The sequence below is a fragment of the Cibotium barometz genome, chromosome 27 (assembly GCF_041138505.1).
Source record: "Cibotium barometz isolate CiBa-2024 chromosome 27, ASM4113850v1, whole genome shotgun sequence".
NCBI classification, from domain to species: Eukaryota; Viridiplantae; Streptophyta; class Polypodiopsida; order Cyatheales; family Cibotiaceae; genus Cibotium; species Cibotium barometz.
This window is the reverse complement of record NC_141072.1, coordinates 18,162,422-18,187,804: the sequence shown is the minus strand read 5'-3', so window position 1 is coordinate 18,187,804 and position 25,383 is coordinate 18,162,422. Positions and strand designations below refer to the sequence as shown.

The 25,383-nt window shown below is 44.9% G+C and overlaps 1 protein-coding gene across 1 annotated transcript in view; it reads left to right on the top strand.

The window, feature by feature from the left end:
• LOC147623125 (uncharacterized) overlaps positions 1–25,383 on the top strand; it is a 149,912-nt gene that overhangs the window by 68,430 nt on the left and 56,099 nt on the right. Inside the window, exon 6 of the mRNA XM_086821189.1 lies at positions 24,611–24,703. Coding sequence (XP_086677315.1) covers positions 24,611–24,703 — 93 coding nt within the window. The remainder of the gene's footprint in view (positions 1–24,610; positions 24,704–25,383) is intronic.

The window sequence follows — 25,383 nt, the reverse complement described above, 5'->3', positions numbered from 1 at the left end:
ACTGATTTGGTCCCTGGATCAGAACCTCCTAGCAAGTTTCCCTATCGTCTTTCCAAGACTTTAGAGGGCGAGTTAGAAAGACAGTTATCTGAGCTCCTCCGAGCCGGATTCGTTCGGCCCTTTTCCTCACCATTTGCTGCACCCGTCCTATTTGTCCAAAAGAAGGACAAGTTTGCACGCCTTTGTGTAGACTACAGGGCATTAAATAAACTCACCATTAAGAATCAGTTTCCTATGCCAAGGATTGAGTACATTTTGGAGCTTTTAGACAGTGCTAAATTTTTCACTAAGATTGACCTCAAGAGTGGTTACCATCAAGTCCGCATTTTGGAAGCTGACATTCCCAAAATAGCTTTCCGGATAGAGCGTAGTCACTACAAGTTCGTGGTCATGTCTTTTGGGCTTACCAATGCACCCGCAATCTTCAATAAAATGATGTCTAGGATTTGCAGATCTCATTGGTAAGTGTGTCTTCATCTTTCTTGATGACATACTTGTATTCTTAGCCACTGCGGAGCAACATGAGAAAGATGTGGAGAAAGTCTTGCAACTTTTGCGAGATAATGGGCTCTTCATAAACGCCAAAAAGTCTATCTTCGGCGTTAAGGAAGTTCAATACTTGGGCTATATCATCGGTTCCGATGGGGTTAGATTGGACCCCTCAAAGATTCAGGAAATCTTAGATTGGGTCATTCCTCAGATTGCCTAAGAAATCCGTTCTTTTGTAGGTCTTTGTCAAGCCTACAACACCCATGTTCATCAGCTTTCCAACCTTGCAGCACCTCTCACCGACTTGCTCAAGGGAGTGAAGACTCGTAAACAAAAAGTCTCAGTCATAGGCAAGGCGCTTGATACATTCCGTGCACTCCACAAAGTTGTCTCAGAAGCGCCTATATTAAAGTTAGCATCTTGGGATGAACCTTTCGAGGTCATTACAGATGCAAGCAATGTAGCCATAGGTGCAGTTCTCTAGCAGGACAATAGACCCATGGCGTACTATAGTAGAAAGTTGGATGTTGCTGAAAAGAATTATTCGGTTTATGACAAAGAGCTTTTGGGTGTGATCACAGCGCTCAAACATTGGAAGCCTTTTCTTTATGGAAAGGTCTTCACAGTTAAAACATACCACCAAGCACTTAAGTGGCTTCAAACCATGCCAAGTGCCTAGTGGAGTGATCGGCAAGCCAGGTGGAGTCTACTCTTCCAACAGTTTGGAGGAATGATTGAGTACATCCCTAGTAAGCATAACCCAGTAGCAGATGCTCTTAGTCGAAAGGACAACATCCAGGCAGTCCAGGAGTCTACCATTCTTGAAATCACGGGGAAGGACTTAGATAGCATGAAAGACCAATATATCGACTCCCCTGAGTTTGGTACTCAATATAATTTGGCCCTCACTTATGAGCGTGGCCATTATTCAGTACAGAACGGTTGGTTCTTCTTCAAGAACCGCCTCTGTGTCATTCGGGAAAAGCGATCAGCTCTTCTCCATGATGTCCATGACTTCTTAGTTGGAGGACATAGGGGTATCAACAGTACCCTCAAGAAATTAGAATGGTCCTTTTATTGGCCAAAAAGGAGGCGTGATGTATATTCACATATTCAAGTTTGTAAGATTTGTCAAAAAGTAAAGGTTCCATATACAAAGAAGGCTGGGTTACTTCAACCTTTGCCTATTCCCAACGGACCTTTCATCGACATATCTATGGACTTTATAGGGCCTCTACCAGCATCCACCGGATCCTATAACATTCAGTGTTTTACCATTGTGGATTGCTTTAGTAAATTTTGCATGCTCATCCCATGCAAAGCATACGGCCACAGCTGAGGACGTAGCCCGTCTTTTTCTCAAACATTGGTACCCAATTTGTGGTTTGCCTAGCACCATCACCTCATATAGGGATTCCAAGTTTACCTCGCATTTCTGGAGGGCATTATTCGAAAACTTTGGAACTAAGTTACAATTGTCTAGTGCATTCCATCCACAGACAGACGGCCAGACAGAAATTTATAACCGGTTGGCCTTTGATGTTCTCAAGTCATATTGTCATGACCAACAGTCCAAATGGAAACATTATCTTCCATTGGTCCAAGCTATCTTGAAGGATACTCATTCATCCAGTGTCGGACGGACTCCATATGAAGCAGCCTTTTGTCGCCGTTTCTCTCCTCTTTTGACGAGATTGGTGTCTCCATCTCCAGAGGCTAATAAAACCACGGAAGCATTTTTCGAAATCATTGAGTTAGTCAAGGACCGCTTGACCAAAGCAGAGGAAGCTAATAGCAGACAGGCAAATAAGTCAAGACGAGATGTCCACTTCAAGGAAGGGGATTGGGTCTATCTGCGCATCATGAAACAAAGATTGAAACAAGTGGGCAAACGTTGTTCCAAGCTTTCATTCCGTAGTTTTGGACCATTTCCAATAGTTAAAAAGTTAAGTGATGTCTCCATGAAGTTGAAATTGCCTAACAGTTGGAGGATGCATGATGTTTTCCATGTTTCTTGGGTAAAACCATATGTTGGACCAGAAGTTTTTGATGTTTCAGATGAACAGCAACTAGACGTGGTAGACGAAGCGAAAGTCATCGAGCCTGAGCAGATCCTTCTTCATTGTTGGAAGCATGGTTCCGGTCGATGGATACGTTAGTTCTATACGAAGTTCCGAGATCGAGGTACCCACGAAGCTGTATGGCTAGACGAGGAGTTCTTTCAAGAGTACCCCGAGTTGTTGGCAGACTACTTGGAAGCCATGAACCTGCCACTTAGCTAAGCAGGAGGGAATGTCACATGCACTCTGCACTGTAGTGCATGGTGACAAGCTGGCTCATCGTCATCAATGCAACATTGTACAATATTAGTACCTTTTAGGATGATAATTGTCGTACGTCGTGACCCCATTGTAATCCTCAGTTCAGGATAAGTGAGGCACGAGCTACGTAGGTCATACTCAACCTTAGTCAGTCAGTCAGTCCAAGTCCCTTAACCCACTTGAAGAGATGCATTCATGCATGTAGAGTCAGTAGAAGCCTTAGAGTTTGCATCAGGACATGTGTGCATTTATGCATAGCATTCATTCCATATGCATGTAGGCCAGCTAGACCATTGCAGAAGCCTTCAGATATCATCTAGCAGCCATCAGAATTTATCCAATTTCCATATTTACAGCATTTATTGGGCATTTTTTACATCATTTATATATTTTTATTGGACAAGTGCAGTCGGCCAGCCCTGTAGCTAGCCGACCAGCACCCCATGCCCATATAAATGGCCCAGCATATCATCCATTTATTAATTCATCTCATTCAGCCTTGAAGCACTCAACGTTTGGAGCCTTCAGCACAAGGAGCATAAAGCGATTGCAGAATTCAGCACCTCACACCTCAGCGTTTTCCTCATCAGCATCTAGGAGCATCAACGCTTGAGCAATTCAGCCTCTATGCAGTAAAACACAACATCTACAGCATTCAGCCTTCAGTCCCCTTTGCGTTTTCAGCATACATACAGTTTTCAGCATTCATATCTTCATCGTTTTGCTACAGCCACTTGGTGAAGGTAAAACTCAGCATTCATATTCATTCATACATAGCCTAGAATAGTCCCAAACAGCCCCTATCTCAGCCTCAGATTTGCAGCCCTTCCTCATTCCATTGGGAAGAGTGCATAGGCTCGAACTTGGACATCATTGGTGCTTCTACAGCCGTGTACAGTTCAGCCCGACTCTTGGTCTTCCTAGATCTTGCGTTTGGCTTATCGTCAGTCCATCGTCAGTCTCTTCAAAGATAATAAAGCAAATACTATTCCGGTAACGGGATAGGGGGCCCTTCAGTGGGTAATTCGGGACCCCATACGGTGTACAGTTTCCATCTCTTTCTCTCAAATCTCTTAAAGTTTGAAGTCTTAAAGTGGATTGCTAAACTCGCGAAAGTGAGGATACAGAAGACAGTGTGAGCATTTGTGTGACAGGATCCTCAATTACGAATACCTCCGCTGCATGTTACACACTGACCGGTGGAATTACAGGACACGCAGGATGCACAGCTTTTAGGACAAGCGCCTTTGCAATGTGGCAGTTGGCTAGTGGCGAGCTAATGGTCAGGTCGAAATATGAGACCATAAGTAGTTCAATGGTACCATGGATATACTAAGCCATGAAAGAACTGAAAAAGAAATGAGAAAAATAGAAACACGTATGTGTGCATACATCGAGATAGCAGACGATTATCCTAAATCCCTCCTTAGCGAGTACCAATCTCATGGCAAAAACAGTGTGAGGCATCTATGATGGGAGCATGTCATGTCTGCGGGGAAACTCCAAGATCTGTCTTTGTGTGGTGGAGGGTCGTGATCCTCTGGGTTGTGGGCGTTTGGCTTTTAGAAAGGATTGAGTGCTCTCGCTTATAACTCCTTTATGGCAGGGAGCCAAAGCGTGAGTATGGGTGGTGGGCTTGGATGTCGGAGCAGAGGCATTGGTATGGGTGGTGTACTTTGATGTGGATGCATGTATACCATAGAAATCTGTGATGTCTCTCTAGCCAAGTGTCTTCTCGAGGCTACCTATCTTTGTCTGTGCTGCCTCAGCAATACATCCTTGTGTCATCTTAGCTCCATCTGTGCAGGATCTCATACTGTCTCACATGTGTGAGTGCCCGAATCCCTCTTGGAAAAAAAGGCAGGGAATCTCCCCCATATCTTGTAGTAAGTTGGACGACTAAACATATATAATGGGCCTCACCCTCTACTGGTCATGTGGTGCATACTCTACAGGACGTTAATATATCTTTCTTTCTTTCTTTCTTTCTTTCTACATATCCTCTCTTGGTGTGGGATATCCTTGGCTTTGCCAATCTCTAGTCTGAGGCGATTGGAGGATACCCTGAGCTGGCCAATTGTGATACACATACTTCATAGCATGTGACATGTGTATTTGTATGTATCACCATGACTGATGTATGTGTAGTAAGAGTAGATCTAACCGGATGATCCACTTGATCTCATGTCGTGAGATGTCGATCGAGGCTGTAGAGATGGTCCATCACTACCTCCGAATACCATGCATGTGTCGGTAATGGTGGTGGCCATGTCAACGAGGAGGGCAATCCAGCTTGTTTCACCCGCTCCCTCTGCCTCTTGCGATATAACTGCATTGAGGACTAGGGGATCTTTGTCAAGAGTGTATTCATGCTGAATGAATGTAAGTGACGGTCTGAGAGAGGGCATCTGTAACCAATCTGCGTGTATAATGTCATGTAGTAGAGATGGCTCACTCCTGATCATGCATGATAACATCATCACCTGTAGCCTCTTTATGCTCCTCCACTCATCCTTCCCTAGGACTCCCACCCAGAAGGCCGCACCATAGATAGTTGCTAGTCGTACTAAAGTGTTAAATAGCCAACACTTAGTATGGGGCTCTAGAAAATGTGCCTCAAAGCACTCGCTCTCCAGACGGGCCAGCCCCCTTGCTAGTCGGTTAGTGGCAGCCATGGTCATGCAAAACTGAGGGACTGTAAAAGTGACTCCAAGATATACATGGATTTGCACAATCTCCATTGGGACCTGTAAAAGTGACTCCAAGATATACATACTTTTGCACAATCTCCATTGGGGCCTCTCTGTAATAAGAAAGATAATTGTGAGGTATAAGATGCGTTGAAGACCAGAACCTTCGTTTTGCACAAATTGACTGTAAGGTCTCTCTCCCTGCAAAATCTGTCCAATGCATCCAAGTGTTTCTGCAAACCCTGGGCTGAATCTGAGATCAAGATAATGTTGTCAGAATATAGCAATATGGGCGCTACTGTTTGGGCCAATGGAGAGAGAGAGAGAGAGAGAGAGAGGAAGAAAAGAAAGAAAGAAAGATATATTATGCGTTTACTACTAAAGACGCAATGGGCCTATTGTTGGGGTAAAGGCACTATGCCCACCCTTATAGTGTGTACAAGCCCATAAGTTATAGTACATAGTACACTTAGTACTTTTAATGTACTAAGTGCACTATGTGTACTAGTGCAATATACATGTGTGATAGGGGAGTCACACACTCATGCCTCATGAGTTGACTTATCCCCACAACTCTCTCTCTCTCTCTCTCTCCCTTGTGCTTCTCTGTGTATGTCTCCCACATGACCTAACCCTAATTCTGTTTTCTCCCCATCAACTGGTATCAGAGCTTTGGTCCCTCCCTCTTCTCCTTGATGGCTCCTGCTGATTTCTGTCCTTCTGTTCTGGTCGTATTCAGCCCTGTCACGTTGGTCGCCTGCTGAATCCCTCTTGGAGCTGCCTGTATCCTCTCTGTAGCTCTGTCGACCTGATTCAGCTGCAACCTGCGTAAATTGCAGAGAGAGACAGACGTGTAGCATCCCACAAGGCGCATACCTGGTATAGGCCAGACTGGCGCTAAGCGAAGACGTCAGCAGCCAGGCGAAGCGTGAGCGAAGGCTGGCGCTAGGCGAATACGTCAACAAGCTAGGCGAGCGAAGCGCACAGCAGCCTAAGGCGAATACGTGGCAAAAGGAGACCTGCGCGAACCCAACGCGAAGAGGATAAACCGGTTCGAAGAGACCCTTTACGGCGCCTCGCGTCTCGCCAAGGTCCCTACTACCACCTTGTCCAGCACTGCTTCCCAACGGTTAAACTCATCTGAGTCATGAGCTAGAAGGAAGAGAAGGTTCTCGTCAGTGATATCAGAGACTAGTCGCACAGGTGCGCTGAAGCTACGAAGCAGAGAAGGAAGACCTCCTATGTTGTGAAGCTACCTCAAGAAGCTCACCCTGAAGCAAGGCAGCATACTTGCATGGAGTTCCAGCGCACAGCAGAGAAGAGCCAACACCCTGGAGCATGGATTCACAAGCTGTAGCAGTGTAATCACCCCCTTCTGCAACAGAGCATCAATTTCTGCATCAGCACCAAATTCATCAACCCGCCTGCAAATCAGAGAAAAATCAGAAAATTACAAGGTATTTTCCTCAAAAAGAGTCTTTATGGGCTCAAACAGGCACCAAGAGAATGGTATCATAAATTTGATACATTCATGAAATCTCAGAAATTCAGGAGAAGTGACATAGATCACTGCTTATACACCAAGAAAGCTTTGGATGGCAGTCTATTGATCCTCATCTTGTATGTTGATGATATGTTGATTGCCGGGAAATCTCGTAAAGAGATGGATGCCTTGAAGCAGAGGCTGCATCAAACCTTTGATATGAAGGATTTGGGTGATGCAAATCACATCTTGGGTATGCGGATACTTCGGGACAGAAATCAGCATGTGTTGTATTTGTCTCAGAAGGAATACATTGGCAAAGTTTTGCAGAGGTTCAATATGGACGGGGGGAAGAAGACTAGTACTCCTTTGCCTCCATATGTGAAACTCAGTGCTATGGACAGCCCACAGTCGGATAGAGACAGGGCTGATATGGCCAAGGTTCCGTATGCTTGTTGAGCTTGGCAAAGCAGCAGGCAAGACATTTATGCCTTGAATCCTCAAAAATCAGCTTGCAGTCAAGGGGCTTTTGCCCAATTTCTGTTCGGGACTGTTGTATGCAGTGTACAGGACTGTAAAAGTCTGATTTTTACTCATTTGGACAGCCAGGAGAGCATTTATTGCTATTGTACCTGCTGGTACAGTTTTGGTACAGATTTGTACAACTTTTGGCATGGCTGTACACTGATTTGAGTGAGGAAAAGGTTCAATTTCAGCTGCTGTACTTGCCGGTACAGTTTTGGTACATCACAGGTGAGCACTTGGTACTGCTGTACAGTACTTTGGAAGGGCAAAAGAGCACATTTAAGGTGCTGTCCAAAATCTGCAGCAACCAGATTTTGGTGTTTTCATCACATAAAGTGGGAGAAAAGTTGCATTCTTGCTTCCGCAGTGGGAGATAAAGCTTGGGAGAACAACTATGAGCACTTTGTGTGCTTTTGGTGCAGTGTTTGCACATTTGCAGGGAGTCAGGCATTAAAGGTTGCATATTGCTATGGCAACCACAGGTGAGAGCTCTTCATTGCTTCACATCAAGAAGCTTGAAGGCTCGCATAATTATGATATTTGGCAAACCCAGTGCTACAATGTGTTGCTTCAGAAAAAGCAGCACAAGCCTATCAAAGAAAGGGGTGTAATGCCCGCTTCTCTTACTGCTGAAGAGTGGGAAGATATGGATGAGCTGGCAAGATCTACTATCATGTTGTCTGTGTCAGACTCTTTACTTTTCAGCATTCGTGAAGAGAAGACAGCTTGGGGAATGTGGCAGAGATTGCAGGACTTGTATGCCCAACAAAGTGCCTCAAGCAAAGTGTATTGGTTGAAGAAACTCATAGGTCTTCAGATGAAGGAAGGGGCGTCTATGACAGCCCATCTAAATGAGTTTAATGGTATTGTCAGCCAGGTCATTAATCAAAAGTTGGCAATGGACGATGAGTTCAAAGCCACTTTTCTGTTATGCACTTTGCCAGAGAGTTGGGACACATTCAGGACAGCCACTAGCAATTCGCATGCTATGCTGTCATATGCAGATGTTGAGGGTGCTCTTCTTCAAGAAGAGATGAACAGGAAAAACAACTCTGTTGGAAAGTCCAATGCAATGAATGCACGTGGGAGATCCTGAGATTCCCCCGGTCGGGGTTGAGCACAATCTTGGCAAACACTTAAGCTATTAACATAATTAAACAATTTTAAATGGCGCAACACAATAGAGTAAGAAGCTGAATTTTATTTTTGCACACTGCACTAGGGCCGGAAAGGGCCGACCCCCCTTGTAATAGATTTTATTGTCAAGGAAAACTGTTACAAGCCTCACGGGCATTCACATGCCAAACTGTTCAAGTGCATCCATGATCATGAAAACAGCATTGCAAACAAATTTGTCGTAGACGATGGAATCCATAGCTTCACTTGAGAGTAGCTTCGTTCCTTGATTCCTTGAAGCTTGTCAAACGCAGCTATGCTCCACTGGCATCCATACACATACACATGTGTGTGCCAGGACCGAGACATAGGAGACCATATTGACAAAGCATTCGAATCTCAAATTGAAAATTGCTTGCAAAATGCTCTTACCAAGTATTGGACGATCAATGTCGAGCTCCACCTTCGTGCGGACGAACTACAGCTTGAATGTGACCGTTTTCCACTTCCGGCTGAAATTAGGGTTTCTGATTTTTAGGGTTTTAAGCAGGTTATATGAGTCCAAAATTGGGCATTTTGGGCTCTTTAGATGCCTATGAGTAAGGGGCACAGCTTGGTATGGTTTCCTCCAAAATTAGGGTTTCTGAAAATTAGGGTTTCAGCAGAATTTGGGGGCGGTAGAATGGTTAGGAGACTCCATATTCATTTAGAAGAGAGAGATAGAGTGAAAAGGTGAGCAACTGGAGGCTTAACTGTGAAAGGAAGAATCTTCAAGCTTTCCATTGGAGCTGGGAGCAAGAGGGAATGAAAATCAGCACTCTCACCAAGCAAAAAGTTAGAGAGAATAACAAAAATAGGCTCTCTTGAAGGGGGGCGCCTATTTCTAGAGAGAGAGTGTAGAGAGAGGTAATTTTCAAAATGAGTAATAGCATGGTGGCAGGTCCTCATACTGCCACCCAGTCCATAACCATCCCTTTTCCACACAAATTTAGTGGGAAGGGTGCCTGGACACTCGCCTAGCCGACCGGAAGGGAATTCTAGTCTATTCTTACTTATAGTTTGTCCGCCCGAGCTTTAATGAAGTGTGGACGCCCAATCTCACTTATAACTTGGGCGGACACACTTATTAAAGTGTGGACCTGCAAAACAAAGAATACATTGCTTTAACTCATAAAAGAGTAAAGTGGTGTACTTACCACCTGTCTACAACCCACAAACGAGGTCAGAATACAGTTTCACTCGCACGGTTCACAAGAGGGCGTCCCCTACATGTGAACTACACAAACAAATCTTGCATGCAATCAAATAGTTCATGCAAAGACAGGATTTTTAACTTGCAAACATGTTATGCAAGGATGCATTGAACAATCTCCCTATTCATTTAGCTTGTAGTCCGTGGTACCACACTCTGGATTTGGGCGCAGATACACAATCCCAACCCATATATCCAGCCTACTGGCTCTCGGTGTAGACATAAGTCCCCAACCATAAGATGCCAGTCCATCCTACAGAACTCGTCCATAGGCCTGAAGAGCAGAGAATGCCCAAATAGTGACATCCTCCCCTGCTTCTAAACAGTTGACCGCAACTGAAATGCTTCCAAATATGCTTGGAGGAGCTGCGGATACTCCTGGAAGTATGTTTCATCCATCCATTTTGCATCCATAGGAGAATAGTTCTTGAATTTCACAAGGTAGCGCCTCTGGAGTTTGCCACCTGCAAACTTTCGCTCCTTATGAAACACAATTTGCTCTGGCTGCAATACCTCTTCCAGCTCTTCCACCTCTGGTGGATCTTCCATAACCGGTTCCTAAGGTTCCGGTCCCACATATTTGCGCAAGAGGCTCACATGGAATGCATTATGAATCTTCCAATGATCCGGTAAAGCAAGTCGAAAAGCCACATCATTGATCTTCTTGATCACCTTGAAGGGTCCATAATACCTGGTAGAGAGTTTTGGGCATGCTCTCTCCTTGCCAGACCTCTTCCTGAGTCTAGCTTTCTCAAATTTTAGCAATACCAAGTCATTCTCTTTAATGTCCAATTGCCTTCTATGCTTGTCGGCAGCTTTCTTATGCTTTGCTTGAGAGCGTGCAATGGCTGTCCGAACTTGTGAAAAGGCAATATCAAGGTCCCTGACAAAGTCATCAGCAGCAAATATCTCATCTTTTGTGCGTAAGATAGGTGGCAATACCACTTTGCCATAAATGATCTCAAATGGGGCCTTGCCTGTAGAAGCATGTACCGTATTATTGTATGCAAATTCTACAAGCGGTAGATACTTTTCCCAAGAAGATTTTTGATCTGTCACATAGCATTTAAGCAAATCCAACACGGCTGAATTTGCAGCTTCACTTTGTCCATCCGTTTGAGGATGATAAGCTGAAGAAAAATTCAGCTTTGTGCCCATGTTATCAAAAAGAGCTCTCCAAAAGAGGCTTGTTGTTCGGGGATCCCTGTCTCCCACAATTGATTTGGGCATACCATGGTGTTTAAATACCTGTGACACAAAAATTTTGACCATATGTTCTGGTTTTATGGTCTTTTTGACAGGTAGAAAATGTGCTTGTTTACTAAACCTGTCCACAATTGTCCATATTGCATCATTGCCATTTGGGGTGCGGGGCAAATCCATAATAAAATCCATTGCAATGCTTTCCCATGGCTGGTCCGGAATAGGCAAAGGCTGAAGCAAACCAGGAGTCTTTTGCCTATCAAATTTTACCTTTTGGCAGGTGACACATGCACGTACATAGGCTTCTATATCTTTCCTCATACCTGGCCAAAAGAAGTATCTCTCAATCATTTGAGTAGTAGGGAGTATCCCTCTATGCCCTGCATAAGGTGGTGCATGACATTCATCCAAAACTTTTTGTCTCATGTTTGAAACCACACATAAGCAGTTATCCTTCATGATATAACCATCTTTGACCACATAAGAAGCATGTGTATGACCAGTCATTAAATCAGCCCATAAATCTGAAAAATCAGCATCCAAATGGTATATTTCTCGCATAGTAGACAAGTCTTGATGAGAAGCAACCGAAATTGCAGCCACATATGGTTTTCTGGACAATGCATCTGCTACCACATTTTTCTTGCCAGGAGTATGCAAAATCTGAAAATGAAACATTGAGAGAAAATTGGCCATTCTCATTTGTTTCTCAGAGAGTTTAGTTTGCGTAAGAAAGTACCGCAAACTTTGGTGATCAGTTTTGACAACAAATTCAGCTCCCAATAAGTAATGTTTCCATACTGTGAGAGCATGAATGACGGCCAATAATTCCTTCTGATAAACATCAAGAGTAAGTTCAGCATTTTGCAATCTCCTGCTTTCAAATGCAATGGCATGTCCTTCTTGATTTAAGACGGCTCCAATGCAATTGCCACAAGCATCACATTCTACCACAAATGGCTTTTGCAAGTCTGGAATGATTAAGACTGGCCCTGTGATAATGGCATTTTTGAGCTTATTGAAAGCATTAATCTCAACCTCTGTCCATTTAAACATAGGACGTTTCTTGGTGAGTTCATGCAATGGCGAAGCAATCATTGCAAAGTGAAAGATAAATCTCCTGTAATATGAACATAGACCAAGAAAGCTTCGGACTTCATGAATAGATTTAAGTTCTGGCCAATCTTTGATGGTTTGGATCTTTGCAGGATCCATTCGTACACCATCCTTTGATACTATGTGTCCCAAGTAGTGAATCTCTGAAAGGAAAAATTCACTCTTTTTGGCGTTGATCATAAGCTTATGCTGCCTTAGTTCTTCAAAGACCACTCTTAAGTGCTTTTTGTGATCCTCCTCATTCTTGGAGAATACAAGAATGTCATCAAAGAACACACCTGTAAAAGTTCTATGATTTCTGAAAATTCGGTCCATCATGCGATTGAAAGTAGCCGGGGCATTTGTAAGACCGAATGGCATAACCAAATACTCATAGAGACCAAAAGAAGTGCGAAAAGCTGTCTTATGTACATCCTGTGGCATCACTCGCACTTGATGATAACCGCTTTTAAGATCAATGCGACTAAAACAAGATGATCCATCCAGCTTGTCCAAGATATCATCAATCCTCGGTATGGGAAACCGATTCTTGATGGTAATCTTATTTAATGCCCTGTAATCCACACACATACGGAATGAACCGTCTTTCTTTTGTACAAGAAGAACGGGTGAACAAAATGGCGAAGAACTAGGCCGCACCAAGCCTTTCTCAAGTAGTTCACCCACTTGTTTCATAATCTCTTCTTGTTGGCAAGCACTAACACGATATGCTGGCCTATTTGGAGGTGAATTCCCTGGAACTAATTCAATGCGGTGATCTTCTGGCCGTGAAGGAGGCATTACATTAGGTAAAGAGTCAGCAAAACAATCCCCGAATTCGCTTAAAAATTTCAGCCTCTCTTTAGTAAGAGTGTCCACATGTACATTACTGTGTTCCACATTATCACGTACAAAAACCAAGTACGAAGAAACACTCTTTTTCATTGCTTTATTGATTTGTATATGAGATACAACGGGGATAGTATCACCCGACACACCTGCATCTAAATGATGCTCTCTACCTTTATACATAAAAGTGATTTTGTTGGTCTTGTAATTCTTGGTAGGCTCAAGGCGTGCATGCCAAGGTTTTCCCAGTAATACATCACATCCACTAAGAGGGGCAACGAGAAAGTTCTCGTGGTCGAGGTATCCTTGGATATGCATTCGCAGCTTTCCAATAAGGGGTGTAACCTTCACATCTTTTTCCAGAAAAGCTGAACATGCATGAATTTCGGGTCCCATGTCACCTACTTCAATCCCCAAGGCAGCAGCCATATCAGTGGAGATGAAGTTGTCAGTGGAGCAGTCATCAAACATGAATAAAGCTGGCTGGTCTTTTAGTTGTCCCCATGCTTTGCATACCATTCTATGCATGTTTGCATGTCCCGTGTTGCCCTGTACATCATATACCATGTTGACATGCACTTTAGGCTCTTCTGGCTTCTTATTCTTGTTAGGGCATTGTGGAGAGATGTGATCTTTACTACCACATCTAAAGCATTTGCCTTCACGAATGTATTGTACCCTTTGTTGAGGAGTCAAGCCATAAACACCCTTTTTCTGCCACGGTTTCTTTTCTTTTGCATTTTCAGCTCTTTGAGGGGGCTTTACATCCTTCAAATCTGAATTTTCAGCTTTGTGCATGGCTTTGAAATCTCTTCTAAAGGGCTGTCCACCCTTTTGCACATTAAAACCAGCTTTCTCCTTACCCTTGCCCAAGCTTTGGTCAATTCTAGATTGCACCCATTTGACATTAAGCTCTTCGGAAGCCAAGACCGAGTTTATGAGTTGACGAAGAGTTTGGTTTGGATAGATTTGTAGTCCTCTTTGGAAGATGGGTTGCAATCCTGACTCAAATTTCCTCTTCTTTTCTTCTTCAGTAACGGTCATGAAGGGTAACACTTCCATTAATACCTCCCAAAATTTGGAGACGTAAGAGGTAATGGATTGCCCTTCTTTTTGCTCCAACCTGTCCCACTTCCTGCATATATCCTGAGTAAAATTTGGAGGCAAAAATTGATCATAAAACTTTTGTTTGAATTCAGCCCATGTGGAAATGGTGTTGCCGGAAAGCTTCTCGGCCAACCACCAATGAGCAGCAGTGCCTTTCATGTACATGCCCACATGTCTGAGTTTTGATGATTCTGAAAATTCTCCCTCATGAAAAGCAATTTCAAATTGGGAGATAAAAGATAGAGCTTTGGTAGAATCATATTCTCCATGAAAATACTCAAACTTAACTGTTTTGTCACCTGCAGTAAACTCTTTAGTCTTCTTCTTCTTATGTTGATGCGTTTCCTCTTCATCTCTCTCGATTGGTTGCTTATTTGCTTCATTAGTAGGAACATATCGCTCAATTCCATCATGAGGAGGGGCTGATTTATGAGTCGGTTCCTTGAGAAGACTTTCATGAGCTTTAATAGATGACCTGTGGGGAGGAGAAACATGTGCGGTAGAGGCATGATGAGAGGTAGCAGACGCCTCTTCTCTTTCCTGTCGCACAATAGATTTAAGCTTTGATGTTTCAGCTGCATGTTGATTCATAAAAGGAGGCTTTTTAAACCTAAGCCCTCCTTCCTTTCGAGTAACTACATCACCTTGTCCCATGAGGTAAGAGACAGCCATATCTCTTGGTTGAACCCCCAATTCCATGGCAACATTTTCCAATGCATCATTCACAAAAGGAGAATGCTTTGACACACGAGATACATGCCTTGACTGTGAGTCTTCATGCATATCCTTGAGTTGTTTTTGCATCATACATAATTGCCTTTTGAGGTCTGCAATTTCAGCCTGCATAGCATCATGTGCATCACTCTGTATAGCCTTCTCCTTACCTCGGGATGGCTGTCCCATATATACATGAGTTGCATTTCCTTCCCTTCTAACATAAGATGGCTGTCCGGCATGTGCAATACCATCATGTGACCCAAGAAAAACATTTTCAGCAGTGTATTGTTCATGCATTTGAGTATCATCATGCACATTGTCTCCTCTTGGCTTCACATATGTACTCTTCCTTGGATTTACATCCCGTGAAGTACCTGTTTGGCTCGCCATAATGCTTAAGAATGCTAACAGCTAGTGTAAGCTAGATTAGGACCGTCTTCCACACAGAAAGGAGGAAGATCCTAGGCTCTGATACCAATGAGATTCCCCCGGTCGGGGTTGAGCACAATCTTGGCAAACACTTAAGCTATTAACATAATTAAACAATTTTAAATGGCGCAACACAATAGAGTAAGAAGCTGAATTTTATTTTTGCACACTGCACTAGGGCCGGAAAGGGCCGACCCCCCTTGTAATAGATTTTATTATCAAGGAAAACTGTTACAAGCCTCACGGGCATTCACATGCCAAACTGTTCAAGTGCATCCATGATCATGAAAACAGCATTGCAAACAAATTTGTCGTAGACGATGGAATCCATAGCTTCACTTGAGAGTAGCTTCGTTCCTTGATTCCTTGAAGCTTGTCAAACGCAGCTATGCTCCACTGGCATCCATACACATACACATGTGTGTGCCAGGACCGAGACATAGGAGACCATATTGACAAAGCATTCGAATCTCAAATTGAAAATTGCTTGCAAAATGCTCTTACCAAGTATTGGACGATCAATGTCGAGCTCCACCTCCGTGCGGACGAACTACAGCTTGAATGTGACCGTTTTCCACTTCCGGCTGAAATTAGGGTTTCTGATTTTTAGGGTTTTAAGCAGGTTATATGAGTCCAAAATTGGGCATTTTGGGCTCTTTAGATGCCTATGAGTAAGGGGCACAGCTTGGTATGGTTTCCTCCAAAATTAGGGTTTTTGCAGAATTAGGGTTTCTGAAAATTAGGGTTTCAGCAGAATTTGGGGGCGGTAGAATGGTTAGGAGACTCCATATTCATTTAGAAGAGAGAGATAGAGTGAAAAGGTGAGCAACTGGAGGCTTAACTGTGAAAGGAAGAATCTTCAAGCTTTCCATTGGAGCTGGGAGCAAGAGGGAATGAAAATCAGCACTCTCACCAAGCAAAAAGTTAGAGAGAATAACAAAAATAGGCTCTCTTGAAGGGGGGCGCCTATTTCTAGAGAGAGAGTGTAGAGAGAGGTAATTTTCAAAATGAGTAATAGCATGGTGGCAGGTCCTCATACTGCCACCCAGTCCATAACCATCCCTTTTCCACACAAATTTAGTGGGAAGGGTGCCTGGACACTCGCCTAGCCGACCGGAAGGGAATTCTAGTCTATTCTTACTTATAGTTTGTCCGCCCGAGCTTTAATGAAGTGTGGACGCCCAATCTCACTTATAACTTGAGCGGACACACTCATTAAAGTGTGGACCTGCAAAACAAAGAATACATTGCTTTAACTCATAAAAGAGTAAAGTGGTGTACTTACCACCTGTCTACAACCCACAAACGAGGTCAGAATACAGTTTCACTCGCACGGTTCACAAGAGGGCGTCCCCTACATGTGAACTACACAAACAAATCTTGCATGCAATCAAATAGTTCATGCAAAGACAGGATTTTTAACTTGCAAACATGTTATGCAAGGATGCATTGAACAGTCTCCCTATTCATTTAGCTTGTAGTCCGTGGTACCACACTCTGGATTTGGGCGCAGATACACAATCCCAACCCATATATCCAGCCTACTGGCTCTCGGTGTAGACATAAGTCCCCAACCATAAGATGCCAGTCCATCCTACAGAACTCGTCCATAGGCCTGAAGCGCAGAGAATGCCCAAATAGTGACAGATCCCAGCAAAGGGGTAAAAGCCAAGAACGGGGAAGGAGCAAGTCTCGCTCCAAAAAGGATTTGGAATGCCATTATTGTGGCAAAAAGGGACACATTAAAAAGCAATGCTACAAATGGAAAAATGATCAAAAAGAAAAGGGAAAAGGCAAAGACAAAGACAAGGATGAAGCCAAAGATGTAAAGCCAAAGGGCAAAAGTGGAGTCAAGATTGAAGAAATCAATGTGTCACATGCAGGTGGCAGTGAGGATGAGGTCCTCTTTACGTCTTCACTTGATGCCCATTCACTTCTTACAGGTGGTCATGGTATGCACTCATGGATCATTGATTCAGGTGTCTCCTTTCATGTCACAGGTTGCAGAGACTTGTTTGTCAGGTATACTGCTGGCAATGAAGGAGTGGAGTGGTTTATTTGGGTGATAACCATGTATGCAAGATTCTTGGCAGAGGTGATGTGAGGCTTGTGTTTTCAGATGGCTCACAGCTTATGCTCCATGATGTCAGGCATGTGCCTCAGATCAAGAAGAACCTGCTTTCTACTGGACAGCTTGATGATGCTGATTATGTTACCACATTTGGTAGTGGAAAGTGGAAGATTAGTAAGGGCTCACTGGTTGTTGCCAGAGGCTCTAAGGTGGACACTCTTTACTTTATGCATGCAGGTGTTTGTCACCATGCTAATGTAAATGCAACCGAGCTGCCGGAAATCTCTATGTGGCATAGCCGGTTGGGACACATGAGTGTCAAAGGAATGGAGCAATTGTCTCGTTTGGGTTACTTGCCTTCTCTAAAGTTTTCAAGTTTTCAGTTTTGTGAGCATTGTATATATGGTAGGCAACTACAGTGCCCCCACAAGAAAGCTCTTGGACAGAAAGATGCTCAGTTAGAGCTTGTGCATACAGATGTATGTGAGATGCCTCAGCTTTCTTTGGGAGGGGCAAAATACTTTGTGTCTTTTATAGATGATGCCACACGCAAGGTGTGGGTCTATCCTCTTCGTTTGAAGAGTGATACATTCTCAGTGTTTCAGAAGTTTGTTGCTCATGTTGAGAATCAAACTGGCAAAACACTGAAGGCTTTGCGTTCCGACAATGGTGGAGAGTATATGTCCAAACAGTTTCAGGACTTTTGTGATGCTAAAGGCATCAAGAGGGAGCTCTCTACTCCTTATGATCCTCCACAAAACGGGACAGCAGAGAGGATGAACAGGACCATACAGGAGAAGGTCCGTTCTATGTTGTCACATGCTGCATTACCTCATGGTTTTTGGGCTGAAGCTGTTATGACAGCCGTTCACCTTATAAATAGGTCACCTAACACGAGGCTTGGTGGGAAAGTGCCAGAAGAAGTATGGACAGGGAAGCCTCCGTCATACAAGCACTTGAGAGTGTTTGGTTGCGTTGCGTACGTGCACATACGCAGGGAAATGCGCACCAAACTTGATCCTAAGTCTCACAAATGCATATTCCTAGGATATGGTGACAGAGGTGAAATGGGGTATAGACTTTGGGATCCCATGAATAGAAAGATCATACGCAGCAATGATGTCATTTTTGATGAAACATGCATGTATAAGGAGCCTGCAAGGCAACAGGAGCTTGGCAGAGTCATCTTTGATGATGATGGACATCATGGACAACAACAAAGGGCTGTAAATCAGCCATTACAGCAGGAAAACCAGCCCTTAAATGGTGCTGAAAATGGTCCAAATGGACAGCCAGATATGGCAGTAGATATCCCTATGGATATACCACAGTTAGAGGAGATACCGGGCATGATTTTTCAGCCTTATGGCATGGAACAGGAGCCACCAATGGGTGATATGCAGGCTGGACAGCAACCTGCAAATGATGGTCATTGGGTACGGAGGTCCACTAGACCCTCCAGAGCCCCTGACAGGTTTGTTCCAGGGGTTGACTACTTGATGCTCATTGACTGTGGGGAGCCCTCATGTTATAAGGAGGCTTTACAGAGGGTAGACAAGGCTCTATGCGAGCGTGCCATGAAGTCAGAGATGGATTCTCTGCATAAAAATGGAACTTGGAAGTTGGTGCATTTACCTGCAGGCAAGAAGGTTTTGCCATGCAAGTGGGTATACAGGCTCAAAGTTGCATCAGATGCTAAGCCAAGATACAAAGCCAGGTTAGTGGCTAAGGGCTTCAAGCAGGAATATGGTGTGGACTTTGAGGAGATCTTCTTTCCAGTGGTCAAAATGACCACACTTAGAGCTGTGTTAGCTTTGGTTGCACATGATGATCTGGACTTGATTCAGATGGATGTGAAGACTGCTTTTCTTCACGGTGATCTCCATGAGGAGATATATATGCAGTAGCCAGAGGGTTATGCAGTGAGTGGAAAAGAGAAGCTTGTATGCAAGCTGAAAAAGAGTCTTTATGGACTCAAACAGGTACCAAGAGAATGGTATCATAAATTTGATACATTCATGAAATCTTAGAAATTCAGGAGAAGTGACATAGATCACTGCTTATACACCAAGAAAGCTTTGGATGGCAGTCTATTGATCCTCATCTTGTATGTTGATGATATGTTGATTGCCGGGAAATCTCGTAAAGAGATGGATGCCTTGAAGCAGAGGCTGCATCAAACCTTTGATATGAAGGATTTGGGTGATGCAAATCACATCTTGGGTATGCGGATACTTCGGGACAGAAATCAGCATGTGTTGTATTTGTCTCAGAAGGAATACATTGGCAAAGTTTTGCAGAGGTTCAATATGGACGGGGGGAAGAAGACTAGTACTCCTTTGCCTCCATATGTGAAACTCAGTGCTATGGACAGCCCACAGTCGGATAGAGACAGGGCTGATATGGCCAAGGTTCCGTATGCTTCAGCTTGTGGCAATCTCATGTATGCCATGGTTGCTACTAGGCCGGACATTGCATTTGCAGTGGGAGTGGTTTCTAGATACATGGCCAACCCTGGCAAGAAGCATTGGGAAGCAGTGAAAGGTGTCATGAGATACCTGAAGGGCACACAGGATTTGTGCATTTGTTTTGGCAAACAGGATGCATTAGTGCATGGTTACACGGATTCGGATTATGCCGGTCATCCAGATAACCGGAAGTCTACTACCGGTTATGTGTTTACATTCACAGGAGGTGCTGTGTCATGGATATCCAGGATGCAGAAGTGCACTGCCTTATCTACTACAGAGGCCGAGTATATTGCAGCCACAGAGGCTTGCAAGGAGGCATTATGGCTATCTCGGTTAGTGGTTGATTTGGGATATACAGGGGATATTCCATTGTTGCATTGTGACAGTCAGAGTGCCATCCAGTTGGCAAAGAATCCTGTCTTTCATGCAAAGACGAAGCATGTGGATGTGAAGTATCACTTCATCAGAGAGGTGATAGAGAACAAGCAAATTCAGCTTGTTAAGATTCATACGGATGACAACCCGGCTGATCTGCTGACGAAGAGTTTGCCTCCGGAGCGGTTTGCTCATTGCAGACACTTGATGGGCATTGGATGAGGCCATTTTCAGCCTTGATATGGCCTTGTATATTATCATGTACATGCTGATTTTTTCTTTTCCTTTACTTAAGGGCACTTTGCCTTTAAGTGGGAGGTTGTTGGGGTAAAGGCACTATGCCCACCCTTATAGTGTGTACAAGCCCATAAGTTATAGTACATAGTACACTTAGTACTTTTAATGTACTAAGTGCACTATGTGTACTAGTGCAATATACATGTGTGATAGGGGAGTCACACACTCATGCCTCATGAGTTGACTTATCCCCACAACTCTCTCTCTCTCTCTCTCTCCCTTGTGCTTCTCTGTGTATGTCTCCCACATGACCTAACCCTAATTCTGTTTTCTCCCCATCACCTATGAGACCAAAGTGTTACAATAATGTCCATGGCATATCTCATCATGGAATGGAAAATAAAACAGAATGAAAACATAAATATAGCTATCTCACTGGGGTGATACAAAAGTGTCCATGGAAACTCGTCATGGAATACTAAGAACATAAGAACATGGGAGCAACATCACTCTGAGTAGATGGTATACCACTCTCCAAAATGTCAAGCATGGGGTTGACGAGTATGGCCGTGAGGTCTCCCTCAGCTATGTCACATGGAAAGGTAGCTTGATGGCGGTGGAGCATGTCCTGGATCTGGAGCTGATGAGGTGATCGTGGCCGACGGGGGGGTCGAGGGTGTCGGGCACGCTGGAGTGCATAGGCTTGGTCCGAGGTAACTCCTCTCGGGCGAGGTAGGTCCAGAGCAGCTCGTGGAGGGTCCGCAAGATCGACTATGTCGGTGTCCTCCACCTCCTGGGTCCGGAAGAAACTGGTGATGGTTGGCTGCCGAGGGAGGGGGCGGGGGCCTGTGTCTCAAGAAGGTGTCCCTGTGTCTGCGGAGCTCAAGCAGGAAGAGGCCCAGGCAACGCTGGTCCTGGAAGTCAATGATCCTGGAGAGTGGACCGAACCCCTCACAAAATAGACAGTGAAACCTCCCACGGATCTCATAGTATATTGGGCAGCGGCATATGTAATGCTCCTCCGTCTCAACCTCTGTGTGGCATAGTCTGCAGATCCTCTCCTCTCTGGGTGTCCGTACGAGCTTCCCGGCTCTGAAGATGCGCTCAGCTCTACCTGTCCCCACTCTGAGGCGGTGGGAAGAAACCCGTATCTGGCCAATCGCAATCCACATGGCATGGGACATGTGAACACTCAAGTAGCCCGGCTGCTTGATGAATCCATCCTCAGTGAGTGTGAGGAAGTGGTCTCTCTAAAAGTGCATCTTCGTGGGGAGCTTCGGGGGTGTGATCCATGTGCAATGTGTGTAGAGGCTAAGAAGATTTGACCGGATAACCCGGTTAGCATCCTCGTGAGACAGCCGGAAAAAAGGGGAGTCCAAATTGAACTGAAGGGGGGGTAGGCAGTCCATGCAGAGCCCATATATTGAGAACCAAGTGGAAACTAGTGCATACCATACTCCCAGAGTGCCCCTCAAGTGCTAGCTGTCTGGAGGACTCCAAGGCAAGCCTTGGGTACCTGTGGGGATCCATGTGACTGATGCGATGAAGGTACGTGATTGTCTGGAAGAGTGCCTCCACTACCATCGGGGCTGCAACAAACTCTGCCTGGATAATCTAGTGTGGGACTGATGGTTTGCTGCGGATCATACGGGAGAACATCATGACCTGGGGCCTCTCAACTCGCTGCCAATCCTCATCGGATAAATCTGGCCCCCAGAAAGTTGCTCCATACATAGGGTGTCAAAAAGCCTGCCCTTTGTCCTGGGCTCCTGGAAATGTGCCTGGAAGCATTGCCGCTCAAGTAAGCTCAAGGTTGCATATCCCCGTGTCACTCTAGCATGTGCTGCGGGAAGCATGGTAAAGCGTGGGCCACTGAAAGTGACACCAAGGTAGACATAGGATGAGACAATCTCCACAGGATCCCCTCTATATGTGAAGCTCAATCTGGATGTGACGAGGTGGGAGGTATTGAAGACCATTACCTTGGTTTTACCAAGGTTAACAGACAGGTCCCGCTGAGTGCAAAAGTCATGTAAGGCATCCAACTGTCTCTGAAGCCCTTAGGCTGAGTCTGAGAGGAGGACGATGTCATCTGCATAAAGTAGTATGGGGATCAATATGCCTGCCAGTGTGGGACCAGCCCTGCCTAATTTATCAATGAAGCTCGAGATCTCATCAATGTAGAGGCCGAAAAGAGTGGGTGATAGAGGGCAGCCCTGTTTCACCCCAATGGTGCTGGAAATCTCCTGTGATGTACGTCCTGGGGCTCTCACTCGTCCGGTGACGGACTCATAGAGGGTGATGATGCTCCAAACCATGTCAGATGGGACTCCGATCTCCTGTAGACGGTGTAAGAGGCGGGCTTGGGGTACAGTATCAAAAGCTTTGCGGAAATCCACAAAGTAGTAGAGTAAATCCTCTGGTGTCATGCTCTACCCTCCTCGATGATGGCACGGAGGGTGAAGCTGTGGTCAAGGGTAGAGTAGCTCCTCCGAAAGCCAGCCTGTCCTGAGGCTCTGCATCCCTGGCTCTCTGCAAATGAAGTGAGCTCTGATCCATAAGAGTTTGGCCAATGTATGGCCAATCATGATCGTCCCGTAGTTATTAGGATCAAGTGGATCTCTGGCTTTGAGGATGGGGGTGATGGTGTTGGTAGACCAAGAGGGTGGAAATCCTTCACAAAGGGCTCTATTGAACACGTAGGCTAGTAGGGGCGCTAGGGTATCATGGGCATGCGAGATGTACTCGGCAATGAGTCCCTCATGATCTTGGGCTCGCCCATTGCGTAGTCTTCGAATGGCCTTGAGGACCATGCCCTTTGTGAAGAAGGTGGAGGTGGTGGGGGTAGGGGTGGCTGATGGGGGATATGATGGAGGGAGCGTGCATAGGAGTGCCATGTGTCTCGTGCATAGGAGTGCCATGTGTCTGGGCAGGTGATAGGTGTGGGGGGGCGATGTTCTCGGAGTTTCCTCCATGCCTCTTTGCAGCTCGGCCATAAGAAAAGTCGGTATAACTCATCCTCTTTCCGAGCATAGAACTCCCGTTTCTTGCGTCGGGTGAGCCGTTGAGAAATCCGTTGCGCTTGGCGCTTCGTGATTTGCCCAATCCGTACCTCATGCTTAAGACGGGAGCGTGTGGCCCGACTTTCGTCATCATACCAACAGTTCTGGGGCATGGAACCGCAAGGTGGCTTGGAGGTAGACCGCCGCGTGTAGATGAAAGAAGCTATGGCGGATGTGTGGAGTATGGTGGTGAGTTGTGTTGTGAGGGTGGATAGGGGGACAGTAGGTTCCACATCCTGGAGTTGGCGGTAGATGTGGTTGGAGTAAACAAGGTCAAGCGCGTGATCAAAGAGGACCTGAGTGTAATGTGAGATGGGGGGAGTTGGTGTGGAGGGACGGGTGGTGTGCAGGTAAGAGTGAAAGAGAGGTAGGCATGGTCAGCTTCAAAAGGGGGTGGCAGAATGGAGAAGTCGGGGATAAGGTGTGCCAAAGACGGAGATCCCATAAGGTAGTCCACAGTGCTAGTACCTCCTGAGCGAGGGAAGGAGGTGAGGGCGCCGGTGGAGGGCCATCGGGACATCCCGTTATAGATAACGAGACCATGTGCAGCACCCAGCTCTAAGAAATATCTCCCGGACACTGTGACCTCCTCACGGTCCTGTGATGATCGCTGCAGCCCCCTCTCAGTGATGTCCAGCTCCTGTAGTCTGATAGGGTCGTGTAGATCGAGTAGTGGGACCTGCTGACGTCCCGTCCTGGCGTTGAAATCCCCGAGTAGGAGGACTTCCCCCAACTGTGAGAACTCCATGATATCCTCATATAATGGTAAGTACGGTGACTGGCCATGCTGTGCGGCGTAAGGGGAGACAGAGAGAGAGAGAGAGGGATTAACGTCTATGGAAGACCCGAAGGGCCTGTGAGACCAAAAGTAATACAATGGTACCATGGATATACTGAGCCATGGAAAATTGAAAGAAAAAGTAAAAAGAAAACATGTGATAGTACATGTGATGAACAGATGATCCTGTGTAGAGTGAGATATTGCAGCTAATGATGATACCGGCCTCGGCCAGAACCGATTTGATGGTGGAGAGAGAGAGAGAGAGAGAGAGAGAGAGAGAGTTTGCTATAAGGTTTTGGTTTCGGAGTCTAATATATGTTTCTTGTATGTATTACAGTCAGATGATGATTGTTGCAACTCATGTGAAGAGGTTCGGGAAGCTTATAGACGGAAAGGCTGGGCACTAACTAATCCAGACATGATTGATCAGGTTTAATTCTAAATTTGGTTTCTAAAGAATGTAATAACTGTTTGCTTTTGTTTTGTTTTGAGAAAATATAGGAGTCTTTTATGTTTTTGAAGATACTTGTTTACATCATGTGTCTCTTTATCTTGCTCTCTTCTCCTTTTGTTTCACCCAGCATGTTTCAAGCAAACAACTTCTTGAGTAGTTTGTTGGTAGTTTCTGAAGATTTTTAGGTATCAAATTTACGTTTGCATCATGTGTCTCTTTATCTTGCTTCCTTCTCCTTTTGCTTCAGCCCACCTGTTTTAAGCAAACAACTTCTTTGCTGGTATTATGGGAAGTGTGTTTCTTACATGTTGACTCACTAGAAACATTTCTCTATGTGGTGATTCGGCTAGAAATGGTTGCACTATGGAGGGTTTGGTGTGATTCACAGCTATGTCACATGACATAGTTTTTTACAAAACCATCAATGGTACATTCTATCATATTGTTTAAAGGGGAGAGAAACCCATGTTTGGGACTCCTTTCACTTGCACTTAGTGTCCTTTTCTTCTGAGAGAAACGGTGGGCCCTTCCTTCCTAAGCCTGCCCCTCTGCTTCAATCAACCTGGGTGGTTCAAAGTACCAAAACGATTTAGTTCTGCTGGGAAATGTAGGTCTGTCTTTTCTGTAGATCTGCTGGGAAATGTAGGTCTGTCTTT